We start from the raw sequence: 19,586 nt of genomic DNA, 5'->3' as shown, positions 1-19,586 counted from the left end.
AGAAATAAAAAATGCAAAACTAAACAAAAAATAACAGCAACAAAAAAAAGACAAGGTACCAACCAACAAGGTTACTGCCCCGAGGCATTTTTATGACAGAGTAACAGAGGGGAGAGATGGTTTATAAACATACAAACAAGTAGAATTTCAAGTGGCAATAAACGCTGCTATAAAGAAAATAAAACGGGGTGGCACCGTAGAGTGGCATAGAACTTTCTCAGGACAAATTTGTTTCCATTTGATGATGGAATCATTCACCTTGACAGGAATGTTCCCCCCTTCTCTCTACCAAACAAAAACTTCCAAAGACCAATTCTGCCCCTCATCCTACACTAAAAGCCTTCCCTGACCCTTGGCCCTCATTCAACTATCCATTCATTCATCCAGCAACGGTTTTTGAGAGCTTGCTTTGTGCCAGCCACTGACCCAGGCATTGGGGATATACGGGGTGTTTCTGTCCTCACAGCAGACACATTCTAGAGGAAAGACAGACCCATTAAACAGGTGTTTAAGGTCGTGATGTGATGGGTGCAGCAACACTGACAGAGCCTCCAGTACCTAATTCCATCTGGAGATCAAGCAGGGATCTCTGGGGCAAGTCCTGATCCCTGCCTCTCTTTACAGATAGGATGGAACTTCTAAAACAAAGGTGGGAAGAGAATGGCAGGCATTTCAAGTGGGAGGAAGGGGAGGGGTGACATAAAAAAAGGGGGGGGGGCGGCGACTGTTGTGTGTTAAAGGAAATACAAAGAGCTCCAGTTAACTGTCTCTATGCTAAGCAGGCCTGTAACGTGCTACTAACGTATTGTACTCAGTGCTTGTTGCCTGTCAATCTAGTCTGTCCTGGGAGAACAGGTAACAGGTCTTCACGCTCTCCTGCATTCAAAGCTGTACTCAGCAGCCATTGTGAGCGCAGTACTGTTGTGAGAAGCTGAGCCAAAGGCTCGCTAACTCCCCCCAGGATTGACCCGGTGGACCCGGAGGCTCTCTTGGGGGGGGGGGGGGGGCGGATTAAGTGTTCTTGGTTGAGCCCAGACTTGTCATCTGATTCTTAGGGCCCCACATCTTTATTTGTGGGAACTGTACCTAATTCATTTGTGATTTTTCAATACCAGCAACTCTCCTACAGAACCTTGAGGCCTGGAGGGATTTCCTGCTGGGAAGGAAATACCAGCTTTTAACATTTCCCTGCTGGGATCTGTAGAACACACGGGATCTGGGATGCTTGATCTGAAGAGTTGCCTATGTGATCCCAGAAGGTGGAATAATTTAACAGATAACTTCTCTTTTTTTGTTCTTCATTTAATTTATTACAAGAAATACATGCTTGTTTTTTAAAATCCAATAATACAGGTGTACCTGAAGAAAATGGTGAAAGCCCCTCTATTTTTAAACTTCATATATATATATATATATATATATATATATATATATATATTAACATATCAATATATGTAGTTTAAGGATTCAGATACATATCCTTTATTTTTTTTTTCATAAATATTATACCGTACACGTTGTTTAGCACCTTGTGTTGTTTTTGCTTAACATGGATATCTTTCCGTTCGGATCACCTTCTAAACGTTGCTCATAGTTCCCGGTACATTTCTGCTGGAAAGAATGCACATCCCAGGGTTCCCCCACATAAGGGCGCCCCTGAACTCCCAGGAGGACTGGAATGCTTGTGAGGCTCCGCCCCGCAGGATTCCCTTGCAGAGTCCTCACCCAACGCCTGAAGAAATGGTATGGCAATGAAGGAGCGGGACGAATGGGGAAAAAAATTGACTCATTAATTATGTCTGAGACACAGCGGCCCAGGGTAACAGGACTCCCTAAAACTATACATTTCAGCCTGCTGCTTGCCTGATCCAAACCTTTGCAATGAAAGCTGGAGGAAAAGGTCCCGGCCCTAGCGCACGCGCCTTCCCGGGTGCTCGGGATTCTCTCTCCAAGCCTCGGGGGGCGCAGTCGCCACGCTCAGCCCCGAGGCATCACCAGCCCCTGAAGACGTGGCGGCCCCTTCCTGCCGGCGTCGGCCGGGTCCTGCGGGATCCGCAAGGGCGGGCTCCCTACCATCAAAGCTTTTCTGGGCGCTCCTGTTCCTCCTGTCTTCCGCCCCGTTGAGGGCCGGGGACCCGGTCTCTGCAGCTCCGCAAACTTGCTCGGGCCCCGGAGCGCGGCATGCACTCAATGAATGTCTGTCCAGTGAACTGTTGGAAGCCTAATCAATTATCCATAACGCTCCCCCCACAGGACGCTCCCAATCTGCGAAGACTGGGATTAGACCAACATTGGGAGGAGAAATCCCGCTGCTGCCCGAGGCCCGCCCAAAGGTCCTCCCTCCGGAGAATTCCTCCTGGAGGGGCATTCCGTTCCCTTTCAGACGCGGAAGGACGGCAGGTCGGGCCGACAGTTCTTTTCTTTACAGAAATCTCCCTGTGGCGGGAGAAAAGGAGAACTAAAGACTCCATTCCGCCAAACGCCTGCTCAGTTGGATTTTGTGCTTTCACTTCTCAAGTGAATCAGCGAAAAGATTCAGGATTTTAATCCGAGAAGAACAGAAGGCGACCCCTCGGCCCATTTTACTGCAGATGGGTGTGAACAGGGGCTCTCATCAGAGCCCGGATAGCTCAGTCGGTAGAGCATCAGACTTTTAATCTGAGGGTCCAGGGTTCAAGTCCCTGTTCGGGCGGAATTGTTTTTATACACACACACCCCACCCTCCCTTTGCGGTGGAGGAGAAAAACTTGCCAGCCCACCGAGCTGACTGCACTGAAAACCAAACCCAACACCTTTCACCTGTAACCCAGACGTTTTAGCCAACACGCTGTGCACCCCGCTACGCCGCGCTGTGCACCCCGCTACGCCGCGCTGTGCACCCCGCTACGCGTTACCAACCAGTATCCAATAGTCTAACTGGAGTGTGAGTTATGAAGGGACTGGGTGAAGATCGTTGCGAGGTTTATGATTTCTTTTTTCTTTCTCTCTCTTTTTTTTTAATTTTTTTCTTTACTTTCTCTGGTTCATGATTTCTTGAACCGGTTCAAGCTCTTAGCTTCCTCATTACTGTACCAAATACTGTAGTCTCCTTGTCATGTGCCTGCTAAGATCCTATAAAGAAAGACATGAGCCCCAGTCCTCACCAAAGGTAGGTCTGCAAAAGACCTGCCGAAACCCGGGATCGAACCAGGGACCTTTAGATCTTCAGTCTAACGCTCTCCCAACTGAGCTATTTCGGCAAGCTTGAGGCAGCCTCCGATGCTGTTCAGGACACTTTTTTTTTTTTTTTTTTTTTTGAGCGTTACGTTTATGAAAGCTGGGGACAGTGAAATAAGGACGGCCCTAGAATAGAAACTATCAGCTCAGGGAGAGTCAGAGAAAAGGGGGCCTTGGAGGCAGATTCGGGGGGGTGGGGTTTAGCCGGGGAGGAGCTGCTGCTGCTGCCCATTGCTCCCCTGGTTGCAAATCTCCTGGGGTCCCTTGGAGTTTAGGAGATGTAGGTCTGACAGGGAAGAAAGGCGTGGGCCTGCTCCCGGGAGGGAGAACAAGCTGTTCAGGAATTGAAGAAAGAAAGAAAAAAAAAAGTCCATCATCATCCTTTCAATTTCTAAGTTCACCTTCCAAATTTAGCTCTGAGGTTTTGAACGCTGTGAATGAGAAACCTGACCACAAAATGTGCCTTGTCATGGTGAAAGTTAATCCAACGTTCCCCCCCACACACACACACACTATTTCCCCATACCAGCAATTTTCCTTGGAAACTACAAACAGATATAAGCGCAACCTCTAGAGCGGAGTGGGGTCTCTCGTCCTTCTAGTGAAGAAACTCCGTCTGTGCGGTGGCTTTCCTTGTTTACCCTCCCTGCTCCATAAACTGGCTTCCGCTTGAAACTCTCTGCTGGCTTGGGTTCGACCCTCTTGGCTCAGCTGGAGTCGCTCCCTGGGGACTCGCCCCACTGTCATCATTACCAAAACGCTTTCTTCCACCCAAGAACCCAGTGCCTTGAGGGAGGGAGCCCCTCACCAGCTAGCATCTTGGCAGAGATTACAGAAAGGGGAGGGCATTTAATGGGTCCAAAGCAATACTTCTCAGTTTCGCCTTTTTTCACCAAACCCGGTTTTGTAGGAGGTGAGGGCTGGACCTCACTCCTCTCTCGCCCAGGGGCCCGCCTGCGAGGAGGCGGAGAAAGCATTCCTGAAGCGTGTGCTCCACCGCCTTTGCCTTGAACGCAGGGGCTCATCATCTTAAGAAAGTTTTTTTTAAAAAAATTAGGATCCAGTCCAGAGCCTCCAAATTTCCCTCTCTTCTATCACCATCCCAAGCTAGTGTGGGCAACTCTGGGAGCCTGGGGACAGGTGAGAAGAGGAAATATCGGTCCCCCCCTGAGAAAGCCAGTTCGCTCAGACCAGAGTTTCTGAGGGTCTTCGCCCCAGGGTGAGGCGTGGGTGGGGTAAGAGGTGCGCACCCAGTTCCGAGCGGTGCGAGGATACGAAGTGCAGGAGTGGCTTGCGACTTAGTAAATAAAAGCAGTTACATCTGAATTTCAGAGAAACAACGAATATGTATGTACTTTGTAATCGCAATACTTGTGAATGCTTATACTAAAAAAAAAAAAAAAAATTCTCGCCAACCTAGATGGGGCTTCCGATCCCCACCCTCACCGACCCCCACTAAAACCTGTCCCAAAGGGAAGAAAAAAAAACACACCAAACAGTTCCTTCCCTCTGTATCAACCCAAGCATGTGTGAGTGGGACCGTCCACAGGGTGGCGACCTAGGATTTTGTCATAAAAAGGAGAGTGCTATTTGGAAAACCGTTGGTGGTGGCTTCTAAAAGCGCTGCCGAAACCCGGGATCGAACCAGGGACCTTTAGATCTTCAGTCTAACGCTCTCCCAACTGAGCTATTTCGGCGGCTCCTGGGCGGGGCTGCTCCTCATATGTGTAATAAACATTTGTTTCATTGTAACAAACTAGGTCAGTACAATACAGAGGTCCGACTGGAGTTAGGCATTTAATAAATATCACAGAGGTGAGAAGACAGGACTCTGTGATAAGCTAGAAGTAATAACCAATTTTACTTTTCACAGTTGTTTTATCAACTGCCCTGCAATCTGCTTTTCTCGTTTAAAAAATAAATCGTGGACTTCTTTTCATGCCAGTTGTGTAGACTATTTCATTCTTTTTAACCCATACACAGTATTGAATTGTATGGATATAACACAATCCACTTAAATTCCTAATGATGGACATTTTGACTCCCCCCCCGCCCCCAGTTTTCATTATTAAAAACAATATTTCAATGACTATCATTTTGTATTTATTTGGTATTCTTCTGAGAAGGCAGATTTCCCAAGGTCAAAAGATAAGAACATTTTGAATTTTTCACATATTGTCACATTGGACTCAGGAAATGTATGGAAGAGGACAGTAAGGCAATTTGTAAAGACTTCAAATGTGGACTTACAATGTTACCGCCAGGTGAGGTATACATAGTCATTGTATCTCTTTGTTAAAAGCATTGATTTGTTAAACTTAAATATTTAAAATATACCTCAAACTTTGTAATTCCACATTGGCATTTAAATTTTTTTTTAATATATAGACAGTTGCCCTAACTGGTTTGGCTTGGTGGATAGAACGTTGGCCTGTCGACTGAAGGGTCCCAGGTTTGATTCCGGTCAAGGGCATGTACCTTCGTTGTGGGCACATCCCCAGTAGGGAGTATGCAGGAGGCAGCTGATGGATGTTTCTCTCATCGATGTTTCTAACTCTCTATCCCTCTCCCTTCCTCTCTGTAAAAAAAAAAAAAAAATCAATAAAATATATTAAATACACACACACATTGTTAAAGAGTGGAATTGGCTCAGACTTCTCTCAAACTTCTGGAAGCAAGCTGTGGTTTAATAATATCGCCTAATATGCTAGTTGTATTCCACCTCCTCCCATTTCATAATTTTGCATCCTTTGTGTTTGTATAACCAGGTGGGGCAAAAGTGGGTTTACAGTGGTTCGTATGGAAAATAATACAATAATTAATAAATAATATCAGAATAAACTCTGTTTTACGAACTCAGAATTATAAACCTACTTCTGCCCCTCCCTGTATATATAATTGAACTAGCCTTGGCCCTCAATGAATCAGAAGCCCTGCTGATGGGGCTCAGGTCTATATATTTCTAAGCTGACCAGGTGATTTTAATGTGCAGCCTCCCTCAGCATCCCATGCCTCAGTTCTCACACAAAAATGTAGTGGTTACACATAGACCCATGTCTTAATCGCTTGCGCAACCTCTCCACAGGCACCTCCAGCTCAGTATGTCCAAAAAATGAACCCATCTTTCCCTCTAAACGTATTTATCTTACAACCACCTTCCATCTAAGTTTCCCAAGCCAGAGAAATACCAAGTCCTTCCTCCCTCGTTCTGCTCATCACCCATAATTGTACCCAAGTGCCGGTCATTTCAGTTCAGTATTTCTGGAATGCCTCTACTTTTTCTCATTCTCAAATCTTTTCCAACCTCTTAATTGATCTTCCTACTACAAATTAGTTTCCACACTGGAATCCATCATCCAACTGAAAAATCTTGCACTGGCTCCCTCGCTGAAAAGAAAAACCAAGGCTTCCTTACCCGGTACATCAAGACTTCCTTCCCTAAGGGGCTTCCCCGCTCTTCAGCATCCTGTCGGTGCTCTCGCCTTCACTCTAAACTCGAAGCATCCATACAGCCATCCACACGCAGGATGCATTCCTTCACTTGGCTCGTCATCTTTGTCCATGCAGCATTTTTGCCATTATCCTTCTGCTAACCTCCATTAAAACTGCAACTCTCCTAGTAAACTTCGATACTGTCTCCTAAGTTCTAGAAACCTTCTCGAGGGCATATATCTATCCCCTCCCTCCCCATCCTTACAAGCTAATTGCTTTCACACTACTTATCAAACTGGATTGTAATTCTTGGTTTACCTGAGCTCCTTCTTGCCATTTGTATCCCTAAAATATGTTACATAACAGGCTGGAGTAAATGTTCAATGAATGAGGACATTCCCAGCCATATCTCAGGGCCAACTGGTTCCTTTACTAACTTCTAAAATCATGTGGTCGCCTGCAGGTGTGGACCTATGAACCAGGAAGTCAAGGTTTGATTCCAGTCAGGGCCCAGTAGGGGGCATGCAGGAGGCAGGCGATCAATGATTCTCTCGTCATTGATGTTTCTATCTCTCTCCCTTCCTCCCTGAAATCAATAAAAAACATATTTAAAAATAAAATCACCTGGTCAGACGCAGATGTGACCTTGGCAATGCTATATATTCTGAGCTCTTTAGTTCCTGCCTTTAAGGATGCCTCATCTGGCCACCCTAGCTCCTTCCCCTGAGAGATCGCTGTCAACTAAAAGAGGGGCACTCTACTTGAAAAGAGTAGAAGGGAGAATCTGAGGAAAATACAACCAGATTATTTTGTGAGTTTTGGAAGAGAAAGCCATAAAAGGCTTGGAACGCTTCCCACAGGGCAGGGCAGACTACTGGGCAAGAGCTTTATAAACTTTTAGAAGCCAGCTCTAAACTTTTATGACAATCTTAGAGTTTCACAAGGTATACCTTTAATGTGAATAAATTCCAAAGACGTTTTTTATGCCACCTCGTAGGACTATACGATGGTTTTCACTCATCTTGCTGGAAGTCAAGCAGACCCTTGAAATGTATGGGCTTAACATTTTTGTGGGACTTCAGAGGTCCCTCACAAGCATAGCAATTTGTAATTTTGCTGAGTCATCAATTTTGAATCATGAGTGTGGTTGGACCCCTCAGGATCCGTATCCCATCCCATCATGTCACAGTAGCCCATTAAAGGACTAAAGGAGGGAGTATTAAAATGTTTCAGGTACATTTGACTGCTGCTAGTGGAGGAAATTATATACCGCAGTGGTATTCAAGATTGCAGGACGCAGCTCTAACTAATGTCTACTGGGATGGTTTTTAGCTGCCCCCAGAAAAACATTGCTGAAACTTAACATCTAGTCCAGCGTTGGGAATCAGGCAAATGACTTAAACAGATAAATGGCCTCCCCAGAACCAGGCTAGAAAAACATCCCTGACAACATAGCTAATGTTGTGGACACGAGAGCCATGAGACTTTAAGGAGCCCGAGGTCAGACTTCAAGAATGCTCCTTCCTACAGGTGGACCCCCCCATCCCCCCCCCCCCACCCCCAAATGGCACTGTCCACATTAATAAGTCCCTGGAAACAGAAATGCGAATTTCTGCATGATGTGATCTAATCCAGGAGGAAACAACTATCAGTGGCTTTCCAACCCAGTTTCTCCCAGAACACAAGGTTGTAGGGGTCACAAACTCCAGGGTTAAACAAACCAGCTTTGAATTCCAACAATGTGACTAACAAATCAGCTATGTGACCTTGAGTGAATTTGTAGGTTAGCCGTTTCAGTGCCTTTCTTCATATTCAACATGGTGATTGTAACATTAACCTCTTCAGATTGTTTAAGTGTAAACCAATGCTGAGTTCCTCTCAGTGCCCCAACACACACACAAACACACGCAGATGCTCAGTAGGTGTGCAGGCCTCCCACATCCCACAGGGCGGGACCTGTGCTTGCTCCCTGGGAGGCCTCTCCAGGCCCCTTTGATTACTCTGCCCCGCTCCTCCCCTCCCTGAACTCTACAGAGAAAACCTAAACGAGTATTTTCACTGTTCCTTCTCCCCAAGGTCTTTAAATCAATACTTGCTTGTTTACGTTTCAAAATATAGATTTGAATCCCTATATGAAACAGCTCAGAATTTAAGAACCTAAACAGAAAGAGAAATGAAATTTTTATTTTTGAGGTGAAACAGGCCCGGAATTAATAACCAAGGTGGGACACTGATGATTACAGTACAATGCAGCAGGGGGGCTCCAGAGTGCTGTTCAACAGCTGAAACCCCTGGAGATCTGAGCCGTTTTTCTTTTGGTTTGTGAAGATCATCATCCCAGATTCCCGAGAACAGATCACCCCTGGGCCCACTCTCCCCACCATTTCCTACCTAGTAGAAGTGAATCAGACAAACAATATGACTTTTTAAAAATTATTTAATTTAGTAGTTTTCTTGGAAAAAAAACAAGAAAGCAAAACAACCAAAAATATATAGTTTTGTTTTGTTTTCATGTGACTTTATTTCACCTGAAGGACTGGAAGCTTCTTCCATTGGCAGGAATCTGACTGGGGACCAGGCTGGAAGTGTGGTGCAGAAGGTGGAGAGAGAAGCGGGGGCAGGAAGAGGGAAGTTCATTTAATCAGGGATTCCCGCTGTCTAAAGCCTGATTCATCATGTCTTTGCTTTTATAGGCCTCCCTGAAAGAAGCCCAGGACAACCCCTTGTTTATGCTGGGCATTGGGCTCTTCGTAGGAAAATTCCCAGCAGTTGCCCCTCTCAAGTTCATCACAGCTGGGAAGGGAGGAAGGGCAGGTGGGGAAGGACCAAGAGTACCAGTTTCCCCGTATAAATGGTATAAATCCAGCTTCCCGAAGGGCTGGCTTCCTCTGGAATGACAGTGGCCCCTGGGACCCACACTGGCTGAGGCTCAGCAGTTAAGGAACAGAAATAAAAAACACAAACAAAAGGCATACAAGGAAGGCACCTCAATTTGTGATCCTCAACCAAGGGTGGGTTGCACGGGGTGAGATTTCAGAACAAGACAACTCAAACAAATACAGAACAAAAAATGGAGGAAGCCAGGGCCCAATAGGGGTTCTCTTACCCACCCCGTGTGATGCTGCTTCCAGCCCCAGGTCCTCTGAAGGAAGTTCTTTTGGGAGTCAGCTGTGTGTGCTGTGATTTGGACAGAAGCAGAATGAAGTGGGAAATTACCCTCCTGACTTTCGACCCATACTCTTCCTGATAAGATGGAAAAAAGGCAGGAAAGAAGTTAGGATTTCATTTTCAAGAGTCAGGTAATTAGAACAGACTTCAGACAGTAGTGGGCACCCCATGACACAAGCCATGGATAATGTCCCTATTCGATAGCTGCCAAACACGGCCCTGCTCAGGTTCTGCCTGTCTGCCCTCACAGGATGGTAAGCGGAGGAGGGTCTGACCCACATCCCCATGTCCAAGAGACAGTCCCGGGGAGACCAGAGATATCAAAAAACAAGATTCTTAATGGGAATAAGGAAAATCAAACAAGAAAATTAGATTTTTCTCTACATATATATAATATACAGTTATTTAACACATTATTCCATAGGTGGCTCCAGTCCGTGGGGCTTGAGAGATGGTGACAGCTTTTATTCCAGATGAACTGCTTCTCTCAAGTTCTGCAGAGCAGAACGGGACAGGTAACGTTTTGCTCCACTCTGGAGCACAGACCCAAACTGGTCCTGTGCCGAGAGAGAAGAGAAGTGAGCAAGGCAATGAAGGATGGGGGTGAGGAGGAAGTGGGAAAGCAAAGGTGGCGGCAGTCTTCTTCCATCTGCCTGTGTTCTCAGAAGTTCTCCGCCTGAGCAAGTCCATAAAACCCCTCGTGAGGACACTGCAACCCTCCGACAACCACCGAAGTGACCTCCGGTTGTTGACAAAGAAGATGGAGAACAGCAGAGGGTGTTTTACGTGAGTGAAGATAGAAACTTCCAAGAATGTAACTCAATGTTCCAACCTTCCAGAACAATCCCCCTGGCGAGTGTTCCAAGATGCAGTTATCTGCGCACCGACACCCATGAGAGGGGCCCCCTGGCGAACGTTTCATATCGTCATGCCTAAGCTCCACCGCGGCCATGCACGATGCCTCTGCTGGTGAGTCTTACGTGTTTCTTTTTAAAGGAACTTCTTAAACCAGCTCTTGCTCTGAGCAGCACCAAAATGCCCCTGCGTCATAATCGTGTGTAGATCTTGGCTGAGCAGGACACGACAGGGGGAGGCTGGATGGCGTCACCTTACACAGGGGCAGAGGGAGAAGGAAGAGCCAAGAATACCTGACTTTGCAGACGTGGAATAACACTACCTTTCAGCCACTAAGCCTCTCCCTTACAAACATGGGCATCCAGTATGTTGATTTCAGTTTCAGTCAGCTAAGGCAACCAGCCAATCACCACCACTGGTGTCTGCTTCTGGTGATTGATTTGGAAAAAATGATTGGTTAAGACAGACAAACTCGAGGAAAGCCCTGGGTAAGAGGGTCCCAAAAGCCAGCTTTCCCGCACATCCTCTGTCCTCTTGGCCTTTGACTGCTCCTCCTTTTCATTCCTGTCAGTTCAGAAGATGTCCGGGCATGCAGTCCACTCCTGCTTTTCTTTACACTCCCAGTATCCTCCCCTGTAAGTATGGGTTAACTCCTTGGTAACGGGGTCCTTCTCCCGCTTAAACCACAGTGCCTTGTAGGGATCATAGGGTGTGCCTAAACGGGAGAGTGAAAAAAAAACAGAATTAGAGTCACAAACACACCGGCAGTCTCCCCATATCAAGAAACGGAGAAGAGGGTAGATTTGTTACCATCCTCTGTGGCTTTCACAGCTTCTGCTTCTCTCTTCTTTCTGGCGAGTCTCTGCTTTTCTTCCAGGCGCTGCTTCTCAGCATTGGCTTCATCCCAGCGCCCATTTTCCATCAGCCTCTGGTCGGGCCGCAATCGGCTGTCTGTGGGGGCAGTGCCAGCTTCCCAGGCATTGAGAGTTAGAGCAAGCTCTGAGAAGTAGTACATGTTTTCTGCATTCTTCCTAAAAGTAAAGGATGAGAAAGGAAAAGGGTCAGGCTGGAGCCCAGGCCCCAGCTGGATGAAGACAACAGCTCCGGGCTGTTCTGCAAAGGGGCAGACTTGAGCACCATGGAACCCTCCCCGAATTGAGACACCCAAACTGAACCATCCTTCGGGTTCCCCCAGCACCACTCAATTCCAGTTTTCTGGGCTTGTGTTGTGCTCAGCTGAAAGTAGAGAGAAATTCATCAGGAATAAGGAAACATTCTACTAAATGAAAATTCTTATTTCTTCTGCTTTCTTTTTACCCTCTTTCGGGGATAATCTTGGCTCTTACTATGGACTGAACATATTAAGCCTGACAGGGAAATGGCTTTCATCTTAATTTATTTCCAAAGTCCTGAACATTATCTCAGGAAGCTTTCCATTGCTGCTGGGCCTTTAGGCTAAATTGTAAACAGGTAGTAGGCACCTCTCTCCTCCAGCCACTCCTGAAAAGTTTTGCTCTAAATTATAGAATAATGTCCTTCTGAACCACATTCCAAAGGACCTATAGAAAGCACTAAATATAGTTGGCAGATTCAGTTTGGTTAGTTTGAACGTCCTTGGGGTAAGGCATGCTACAACTCCAGTCACCCAGTGCCCACCTTCTGGTGATATCTCCAAAGGTTCTGACTTCTTTCGATCAGCCCCTCACATAATGAAGTGGGAAGCAACACAGAAATGTCATCAATATCACCCCAAGGTTGAGGTCACAGAGGTATCTGGGCAGCATGCACACTGATACTCACGGCAAGGGGTTCCTTCTCCACAGCATGACCCTGCTCTCCTCTGCTTCATAGCTTCTCTGTCGAGCATCACCCCCATTTTCCCCAACGACAGGCTGGACTTTAAAACAATCCATTTTCTCATCCCACGTCCCCAGCAGGACAAAGTGAACCTTCCCTGATGGATCTGTCACTTCCCCTGTCACCTGCAAGGATGGAGAGCAGGGCTTTGGAGTACAGACCATAGTCACTGTGGGTTAGCTTACCTGCTTTTCTGGAAACCAAAGTCCTAGGGTAAATACTGGTTAAATCCTATTAAGACAAATACCATAGAGTTGTCGAAATTATTTTGTTAAATTTTTTGTTGTTGTTGTTAAATTTTTTAAAGCTGCTTAAAATAAGCAAGGCATGAGTTAAAGGAATTTTTGTTACAACAATACTATGTAGGAAAAGGGCCTGACTGGTATTCAGAATTATGGTATTTTCTTTTCTCCAGAATACAGAAAGAGCCACAAATTTAAATCCCTAACTATTTTTCACTCTCCCTTCTACTGAGGAAAATAAACACACTTCTCGCTCAGACTCATTCTCATGGTCAAAGTGCCTGTGCATTCTTCCTGTAATCCTTTCATTAGTCCTTCCTCTAGTTTCCCATGTTGTCTCTCATTGCTCTTGAGTTTTACTTTTTTACTTGTAGTCTTTCCCAGAAAAGAGAAGGATTTGGTTTAGTAATGCAATGCTGTCTCCTTTCTTGCTGACTTTCTCCTTTACTTATTCTTTTTTTATTTAATCATCATATATATATATATATACACACATATATATATATATATATATATATATATATATATTTAAAAAACCCTAATATGCAAATAGACTGAATGGCAGAACAACCGAACAACCAGTGCCGGAGTGGGCCCAGAGCTGCCACTCGCACCTGCTGCTGGTGATCTCTTGGCGCTGTCACTGGGTGCGAGTGGCAGCTGCCGGCCCTGATCACCCCTCAGGGCTTCTCCACCTCCCCCTGCTCCTGAGGGGTGTTCAAGGCAGCAGCCGCCGCTCGCACCCACTGATAGCACCTGACCCAATCACTCCTTGCCATCAGTGGATGGGAGCAAGGCTGGCGATGTCAGCATATGGGAGTGGCGGTGGTGGGAGCGGAGCTGCCAGCAGATAGGGGACCAGGAGCCACAGCAGGAGGGGCCAGGTGGGGGCGCGGAGGGCAGGCCGAGACTTGGCCCTGTCCCCAGGTCCTTTCAAAGTGCACGAATTCGTGCACTGGGCCCCTAGTATATTTGTGTGTGTATCTATATATAATATATAATACACACACACACACTGAGTGGCCAGATTATTATGATCTCTGAACGCATAATAATCTGGCCACTCAGTGTATACCCTATATAATAAAAGGCTAATATGCAAATTGTCCCCTCGACCAGGAGTTCGACCAGCAGGCAGGCCGGCCAACTGCCCATGTCCCCTCCCCCTGGCCAGGCTGGCCGGATCCCAACCATGCACAAATTCATGCACCGGGCCTCTAATATATATATATATATATATATATATATAAAAGTTATAATCTTCACACACACACACACTGAGTGGCCAGATTATTATGAGTTCAGAGATCACAATAATCTGGCCACTCAGTGTATATGTTATATATGTATGTTTTGGAGATACATATATTTAGACACTCTCTGTCTCTCTCTCTCTCTCTCTCTCTCTTTCTCCCTCCCTCCCACCCTTCTTCCCTCCCCATCCATTCATCCAACCATCTATCCCAGCCCCAAAGGAGTAGGCTTTCTAAGGGATACACACTAAATGAAAAAATTTAAATTCCAACTTCTCTTACCTTTCTTGCTACATCCCGAGAAAAGTAGCTATAAGGAACAAATTTAAGATTGCACTTGTCTCCTGTCTTGTGATTTATAATATCAATTTCACCAGACTATAAAATGGAAAGAAACAAGGATTAGTTTTATTAAGACTGGATGATATGAATATATGCTAACTCCATGCCTCATAATTCTTACTTTACTATCTTACATTCCAGCATTCCCTTGCTTTAGACTCAGGTCTCAGCCAACCTTGAGATGCTATGGAATTCCTTTGTAATCTTGGTATCCCAGCCTGGGATGAAGACCAAATGACCTTTGCTTTGTTTTTCTTTAAGTTGTGTGTCACATGTTAGGTGCCATGATTTGACCTTCAGTACACATACTGATATTCATGTCATAATTTACTTTTCCAAACCAATCCTCACTGGAACCCTTCGGGAACTCTGTGCTTAAATCAAAGTATTCTGCCCTAGCTGGTCTGGCTCAGTGGATAGAGCGTCAGCCTGCGGACTGAAGGGTCCCGGGTTTGATTCCGGTCAAGGGCACATGCCTGGGTTGCGGGCTTGATCCCCAGTACGGGGTGTGCAAGAGGCAGCCAATCAATGATTCTCTCTCATCAATGATGTTTCTATCTCTCCCTCCCCTTTCCTCTCTGAAATCAATAAAAAATATATATATATATATATATTTAAAAAGTATTCTAGTCCTGGCTGGGTGACTTAATTGGTTGGAGGGTCATCCCATACACCAAAAGGTTGCAGGTTTGATTCCTGGCTGGGGCACATGCCTAGGTTTTGGGTTCAATCCCTTCTGGAGGCAACTGATTAAAGTTTCTCTCACATCAATGTTTCTCTCTCTAAAAATTAATAAAAATATATCCTTGGATGAGGTAAAAGAAAAAATACATTAGACTCATAATTTCAAGGTTATGTGTTGCAGGCCTTTCTACACTTTATTCCCCATATCTGCCAATTCCTGACAGTTAAGACAACATCCCCTCTCTTTTCTGAATTTACCACAAAATCATTGTCTTAAGCACATACCGACAGTTAAACAGATACATTAGTACACCTCTTCCCATAGAGTATTTTGTTAGACTTTCCACCTAAACAAATTAGTCACATGTGCAATGATACAATAACTCTTCAAAGGACAACATTTCATCTGACTTTGTATCCTTAGGACCTGATACTCTGCCTGATAGTAAACATCTAATGAATAATGAAAGAATGAAGAGTGGGAGTTGTGTTTTGTTTTTTTATTTTTTATTTTTATTGATTTCAGAGAGGAAGTGAGAGGGAGGGAGAGAGAGAAACATCATCAATAAGAGAATCATGGATCGGCCGCCTCCTGCACGCCCCCTAGTGGGGATTGAGCCCACGATCCAGTCATGTGCCCTTGACCAAAATCGAACCCAGGACCCTTTGGTCTGCAGGCCGACGCTCTATCCACTTAGCAAAACCGGCCAGGGCTATTATTTTCTTGAATCCTTCACAGTGCCCAACAGTTCTAGTAGTCACTGAATGTTACAAGTTGGTCATTTATAAATAATAATTTGTGGTATAGAAACTCGCGGGGAGGTTAGGATGGGGTTACTGCCTAAGAGAAATTCCTCAGGAGAAACTGATAAGCCAGTAACAACAGTCTGGGCTTCAGGAACGTGTTGGGCATGCTCGCTCACCTGATCGATCCACAACTTGCCCACGATAATGTTGTGCACTGTTGTGGTAACTTTCTTCCAAGTGTAGTGGTGACCAGTTTCCTTGAAAATACAGTGGATGGTACCTGGAAGCAGGGAGAGATATACAAATTAAGCCCAACATTAGAAAAATATAGCACCATGTTAGCTAGAAAAACAATGGATTTTCTTCTTTCAATATTTCTTACTTTTAAAAGGAAAACAATAAGTTAAAAAGTAATTTATAGCCCTAACGGGTTTGGCTCAGTGGATAGAGTGTCGGCCTGTGGATTCAAGGTTCCCAGGTTTGATTCCGGTCAAGGGCATATACCTTGGTTGCGGGCACATCCCCAGTAGGGGGTGTGCAGGAGGCAGCTGATCGATGTTTCTAACTCTCTATCCCTCTCCCTTCCTCTCTGTAAGAAATCAATAAAATATATTTTTTTAAAAAGTAATTTATAATCTTTTTTTGTTGTTAATCCTCATCTATTTTTTCCATTGATTTTTAGAAGGTATAAGGGGGGATGAGAGAGAGAGAGAGAGAGAGAGAAACATTGATGTGAGAGAGACATAACAATTGTTTGCCTCCTGAACTTGCCCATCCGAGGGCCAGGGATCGAATCTGCAACAGAGATATGTGCCCTTGACCAGAATCAAACCTGAAGCTCTTCAGTCTGCAGGCTGACGCTCTAACCACTGAACTAAACAGGCTAGGGCAGAATTAATAATCTTCTTAAAAGATGGATGCACTGACTTAATTTTTTCACTTGATTTTAAAATTTGTGAATAAAACATAACTAAATGATGACAAACACTGACAACTGATACAACTTAGCTAGGAAGCAAGAGTACACAAGCGTAGAAATAAAAATGAAAGCCAAACCCCCAATCTTTTCTCCACCTGTGACCGCCATACTAGCTGCAAAATTTCTAGGAACAGGTCAAATCTGAATTAACATGAAAAAACGAAACTGCATTGTGGAAAGTAGCATACATTGGTAGTTAGTACTGGGGCCAGGCCCTAATTTTTGGTAACTAGCTGTGTGACTTTCAGCAAATCACTTATCTAAGGGCCTTAACAATAAAAAAGGAATATCGGATAGAGCTGTGGCTTTGAAATCAGATAGAACTGGATTAAGTCCTGGCTCCACTACTCATTAGATTTGTGACCCTGTGTTGTGTAATAAAGAATTTGTCTGCTTTTTGTCCATGGTTCCTGGGAAGAAACCTCTACATCCTTGGAATTTCCCAAGTGATAGTAATGTTTTGTTATTCATGGGGATCCTGAAAGTTTATGTCAAAGAGTCATCTTGGTAGGGCCCTAGATAGCTTATGCTAACAAGATGGTTCAGGATGAGGGCAGGCCAGAAAGACTAACCATGACTCAGAGAGTTACCTGATAAAGGCTGGATCTCCCGACCTCTTGGAAATGATATTCCCTTCCCTCCAGGAGGGAAGGAGGCCTGGACATTGAGTTCAATCACCAGGCCCATGATTCAGTCAACCACACCTACATAAATGAAACCTCTGGACAGTGAAACCTGGAGGCACTTCCTGGTGGGTAAACATATCAACGTGCCAAGAGGGTCATGCTCCCTGATTCCATGGGGAGAGGGCATGGAAGCTCCATGTTCAGGACCCTCCCTATGTGTGTCTTCATTTGGCTGGTCCTGACTTGTACCCTTTGTAATAAAACTGTCATAATGAGTATAACATTTTCCTGAGTCCTGTAAGTCATTCTAGCAAATTATTGAACCTGAAGGAGTCGTGGGAACCCCTAAATTTATAGTCAGTTAGTCAGATATGCAGGTGGCCTAGGGATCTCCAAACTTCTGCTGACATCTAAAGGGCTGACTTATTGGAGACTGTACCCTTATCTTATGTAGTTGGTATTAACCTGGGTGGTTAGTGTCAGAACTGCATTACGTACTACACCCTGGGAATGTTTTTAACTTTCTTAGGCCTCAGTTTCATCCATCTGTAAATTTGGGGTAATCATATCTTGTGCAGTAAATGCTTATTTACTCAGTAACATGCTTGTCACATAATAAGCACTCAGTGGATATAATCTCCTCCTGTTCCTATGAGTTAATCTCCAATGAATACCAAATCAAAATCAGTTAGTTGTTTGAAGAGAGGTGACTGAAGATTCAAAATAATAAACAATATTTAAAGATTTTTAAAATTATTTATACACACACACACACACACACACGTGTGTGTGTATAAGGCACACCTAAGCTACATGTGTCCTTTTCACTAGTGGTTACAGAGGGAATTGACAGTATATATATATGCTACATGTGTCCTATATATATATATATATATATATATACTGTCAATTCCCTCTGTAACCACTAGTGAAAAGGACACATGTAGCTTAGGTGTGCCTTTCTTGCACAAAAGATTAAAGTATCCCTGGTAGCTACAGCAGATGATGATGATGACAATGACACTGACAATAATACTAGCAACTCTGTGAGAGCACTACTGTGAACCAGACACTGTGCTAGGTTCTCCTCATATCTCATCTCACTCCATCTTCACAACCATCTTAAAAATATACCCAAATCTCTTGCTCAACACCTCTCCCACCACCACTGCAGTCTAAACCACCATCACCTCTTGCCAGAACCTCTTCTGACAAGTAATAACTTTTTGGTCTCCCAGCTCCCACTTTTGCTCCCTTAAAGTCTCTAGTCAAAATAATGTGTTTAAAACATGGCATATCAACTTAACACTGCAAAAAATCTCTCAATGACTTCCCACTATAATTAGAACAAAACCCTCTCAACTCATCCATCATGTTCCTCCTCGCTCACTCTGAACTACCTACTGTGGCCCTGTTGCTTCTCAAACAGGCTATGTTTGCCCTCAACTCAGGACCTTTATCTTTCAGGTTCACTCTGCCTGGAATGCTCTCCCCCAAATCATCTTTTGGTTGATGTAACCTTTTCAGGGAGGATTTCCTTGACCACCCTATCCAAGAAACCACACACAGACACACACACTTCTCATTAACCTATCTCCACTTTATTTTCTCCATAGATTTACCACATATAAAGTTATTTATATATTTATTTTTGTCTAGTTAAGAAAAGAATGCAAGCTAAATGAGAGCAAAATGGCTTTTGTTCACCACTGCACCCATAGTACCTAGAATATTTCTTGGCATATAGTGACACTCAATTAACTGTTAATACTTCAGCTATAAACACTATTATCCCCCATATTTATTTCATGTGGCTGCTGCAACCAACTGACACAACTTAATGGCTTAAAACAACACAATTTATGCTCTTACAGGGTGGGAGTGGGCTAGAAGGGATCAATAGGGGAAAAGCAGGGGCATATGTAATAGTTCCAACAAAGATTTAATTTAAAAATATAATCATAAAAAATACATAAACAAACACAGAGCCATTTCAAATGTATGAAGGGGAAGCCACTTCCAGAATGGTGGGGTAAGGATTTCCATATATCTGCTCAACAAAATCAATAAGAATACTAGCAAAAATGATCAGAATCAAATATTTTAGATCTCTGGAAATTAAACAAAGGCTTACAATAATTCAAGCAGCATTTATTCAAGACAAATGGCTGAATCACAGTAAGAA

General features: G+C 44.4%; 1 protein-coding gene and 3 non-coding genes across 6 annotated transcripts in view; 1 reads left to right on the top strand and 3 right to left on the bottom strand.

Annotated features, from left to right (window-relative positions):
• Window positions 1-2,619: 2,619 nt before the first annotated feature.
• TRNAK-UUU (transfer RNA lysine (anticodon UUU)) lies at window positions 2,620-2,692 on the top strand. Its single transcript has one exon. It is a non-coding gene; the product is annotated as a tRNA-Lys (tRNA).
• Window positions 2,693-3,166: 474 nt separating this feature from the next.
• TRNAF-GAA (transfer RNA phenylalanine (anticodon GAA)) lies at window positions 3,167-3,239 on the bottom strand. Its single transcript has one exon. It is a non-coding gene; the product is annotated as a tRNA-Phe (tRNA).
• Window positions 3,240-4,840: 1,601 nt separating this feature from the next.
• Window positions 4,841-4,913, bottom strand: TRNAF-GAA (transfer RNA phenylalanine (anticodon GAA)). The gene has a single exon. It is a non-coding gene; the product is annotated as a tRNA-Phe (tRNA).
• Window positions 4,914-9,067: 4,154 nt separating this feature from the next.
• Window positions 9,068-19,586, bottom strand: part of OSBP (oxysterol binding protein) — a 35,093-nt gene continuing 24,574 nt past the window's right edge. For all 3 annotated transcript variants that reach the window (XM_028156651.2, XM_054724737.1, XM_054724738.1), the window contains exons 10-14: window positions 15,973-16,076; window positions 14,306-14,401; window positions 12,472-12,653; window positions 11,482-11,702; window positions 9,068-11,386 (exon numbers count right to left, since the gene is read on the bottom strand). In XM_028156651.2, coding sequence (XP_028012452.2) covers window positions 11,244-11,386; window positions 11,482-11,702; window positions 12,472-12,653; window positions 14,306-14,401; window positions 15,973-16,076 — 746 coding nt within the window. In that variant the 3' untranslated portion in view covers window positions 9,068-11,243. The remainder of the gene's footprint in view (window positions 11,387-11,481; window positions 11,703-12,471; window positions 12,654-14,305; window positions 14,402-15,972; window positions 16,077-19,586) is intronic.

This window comes from Eptesicus fuscus, chromosome 13 (genome assembly GCF_027574615.1).
Source record: "Eptesicus fuscus isolate TK198812 chromosome 13, DD_ASM_mEF_20220401, whole genome shotgun sequence".
Classification (NCBI taxonomy): domain Eukaryota; kingdom Metazoa; phylum Chordata; class Mammalia; order Chiroptera; family Vespertilionidae; genus Eptesicus; species Eptesicus fuscus.
The sequence above is the reverse complement of the archived record's forward strand: the minus strand, read 5'-3'. Positions and strand labels throughout refer to the sequence as shown.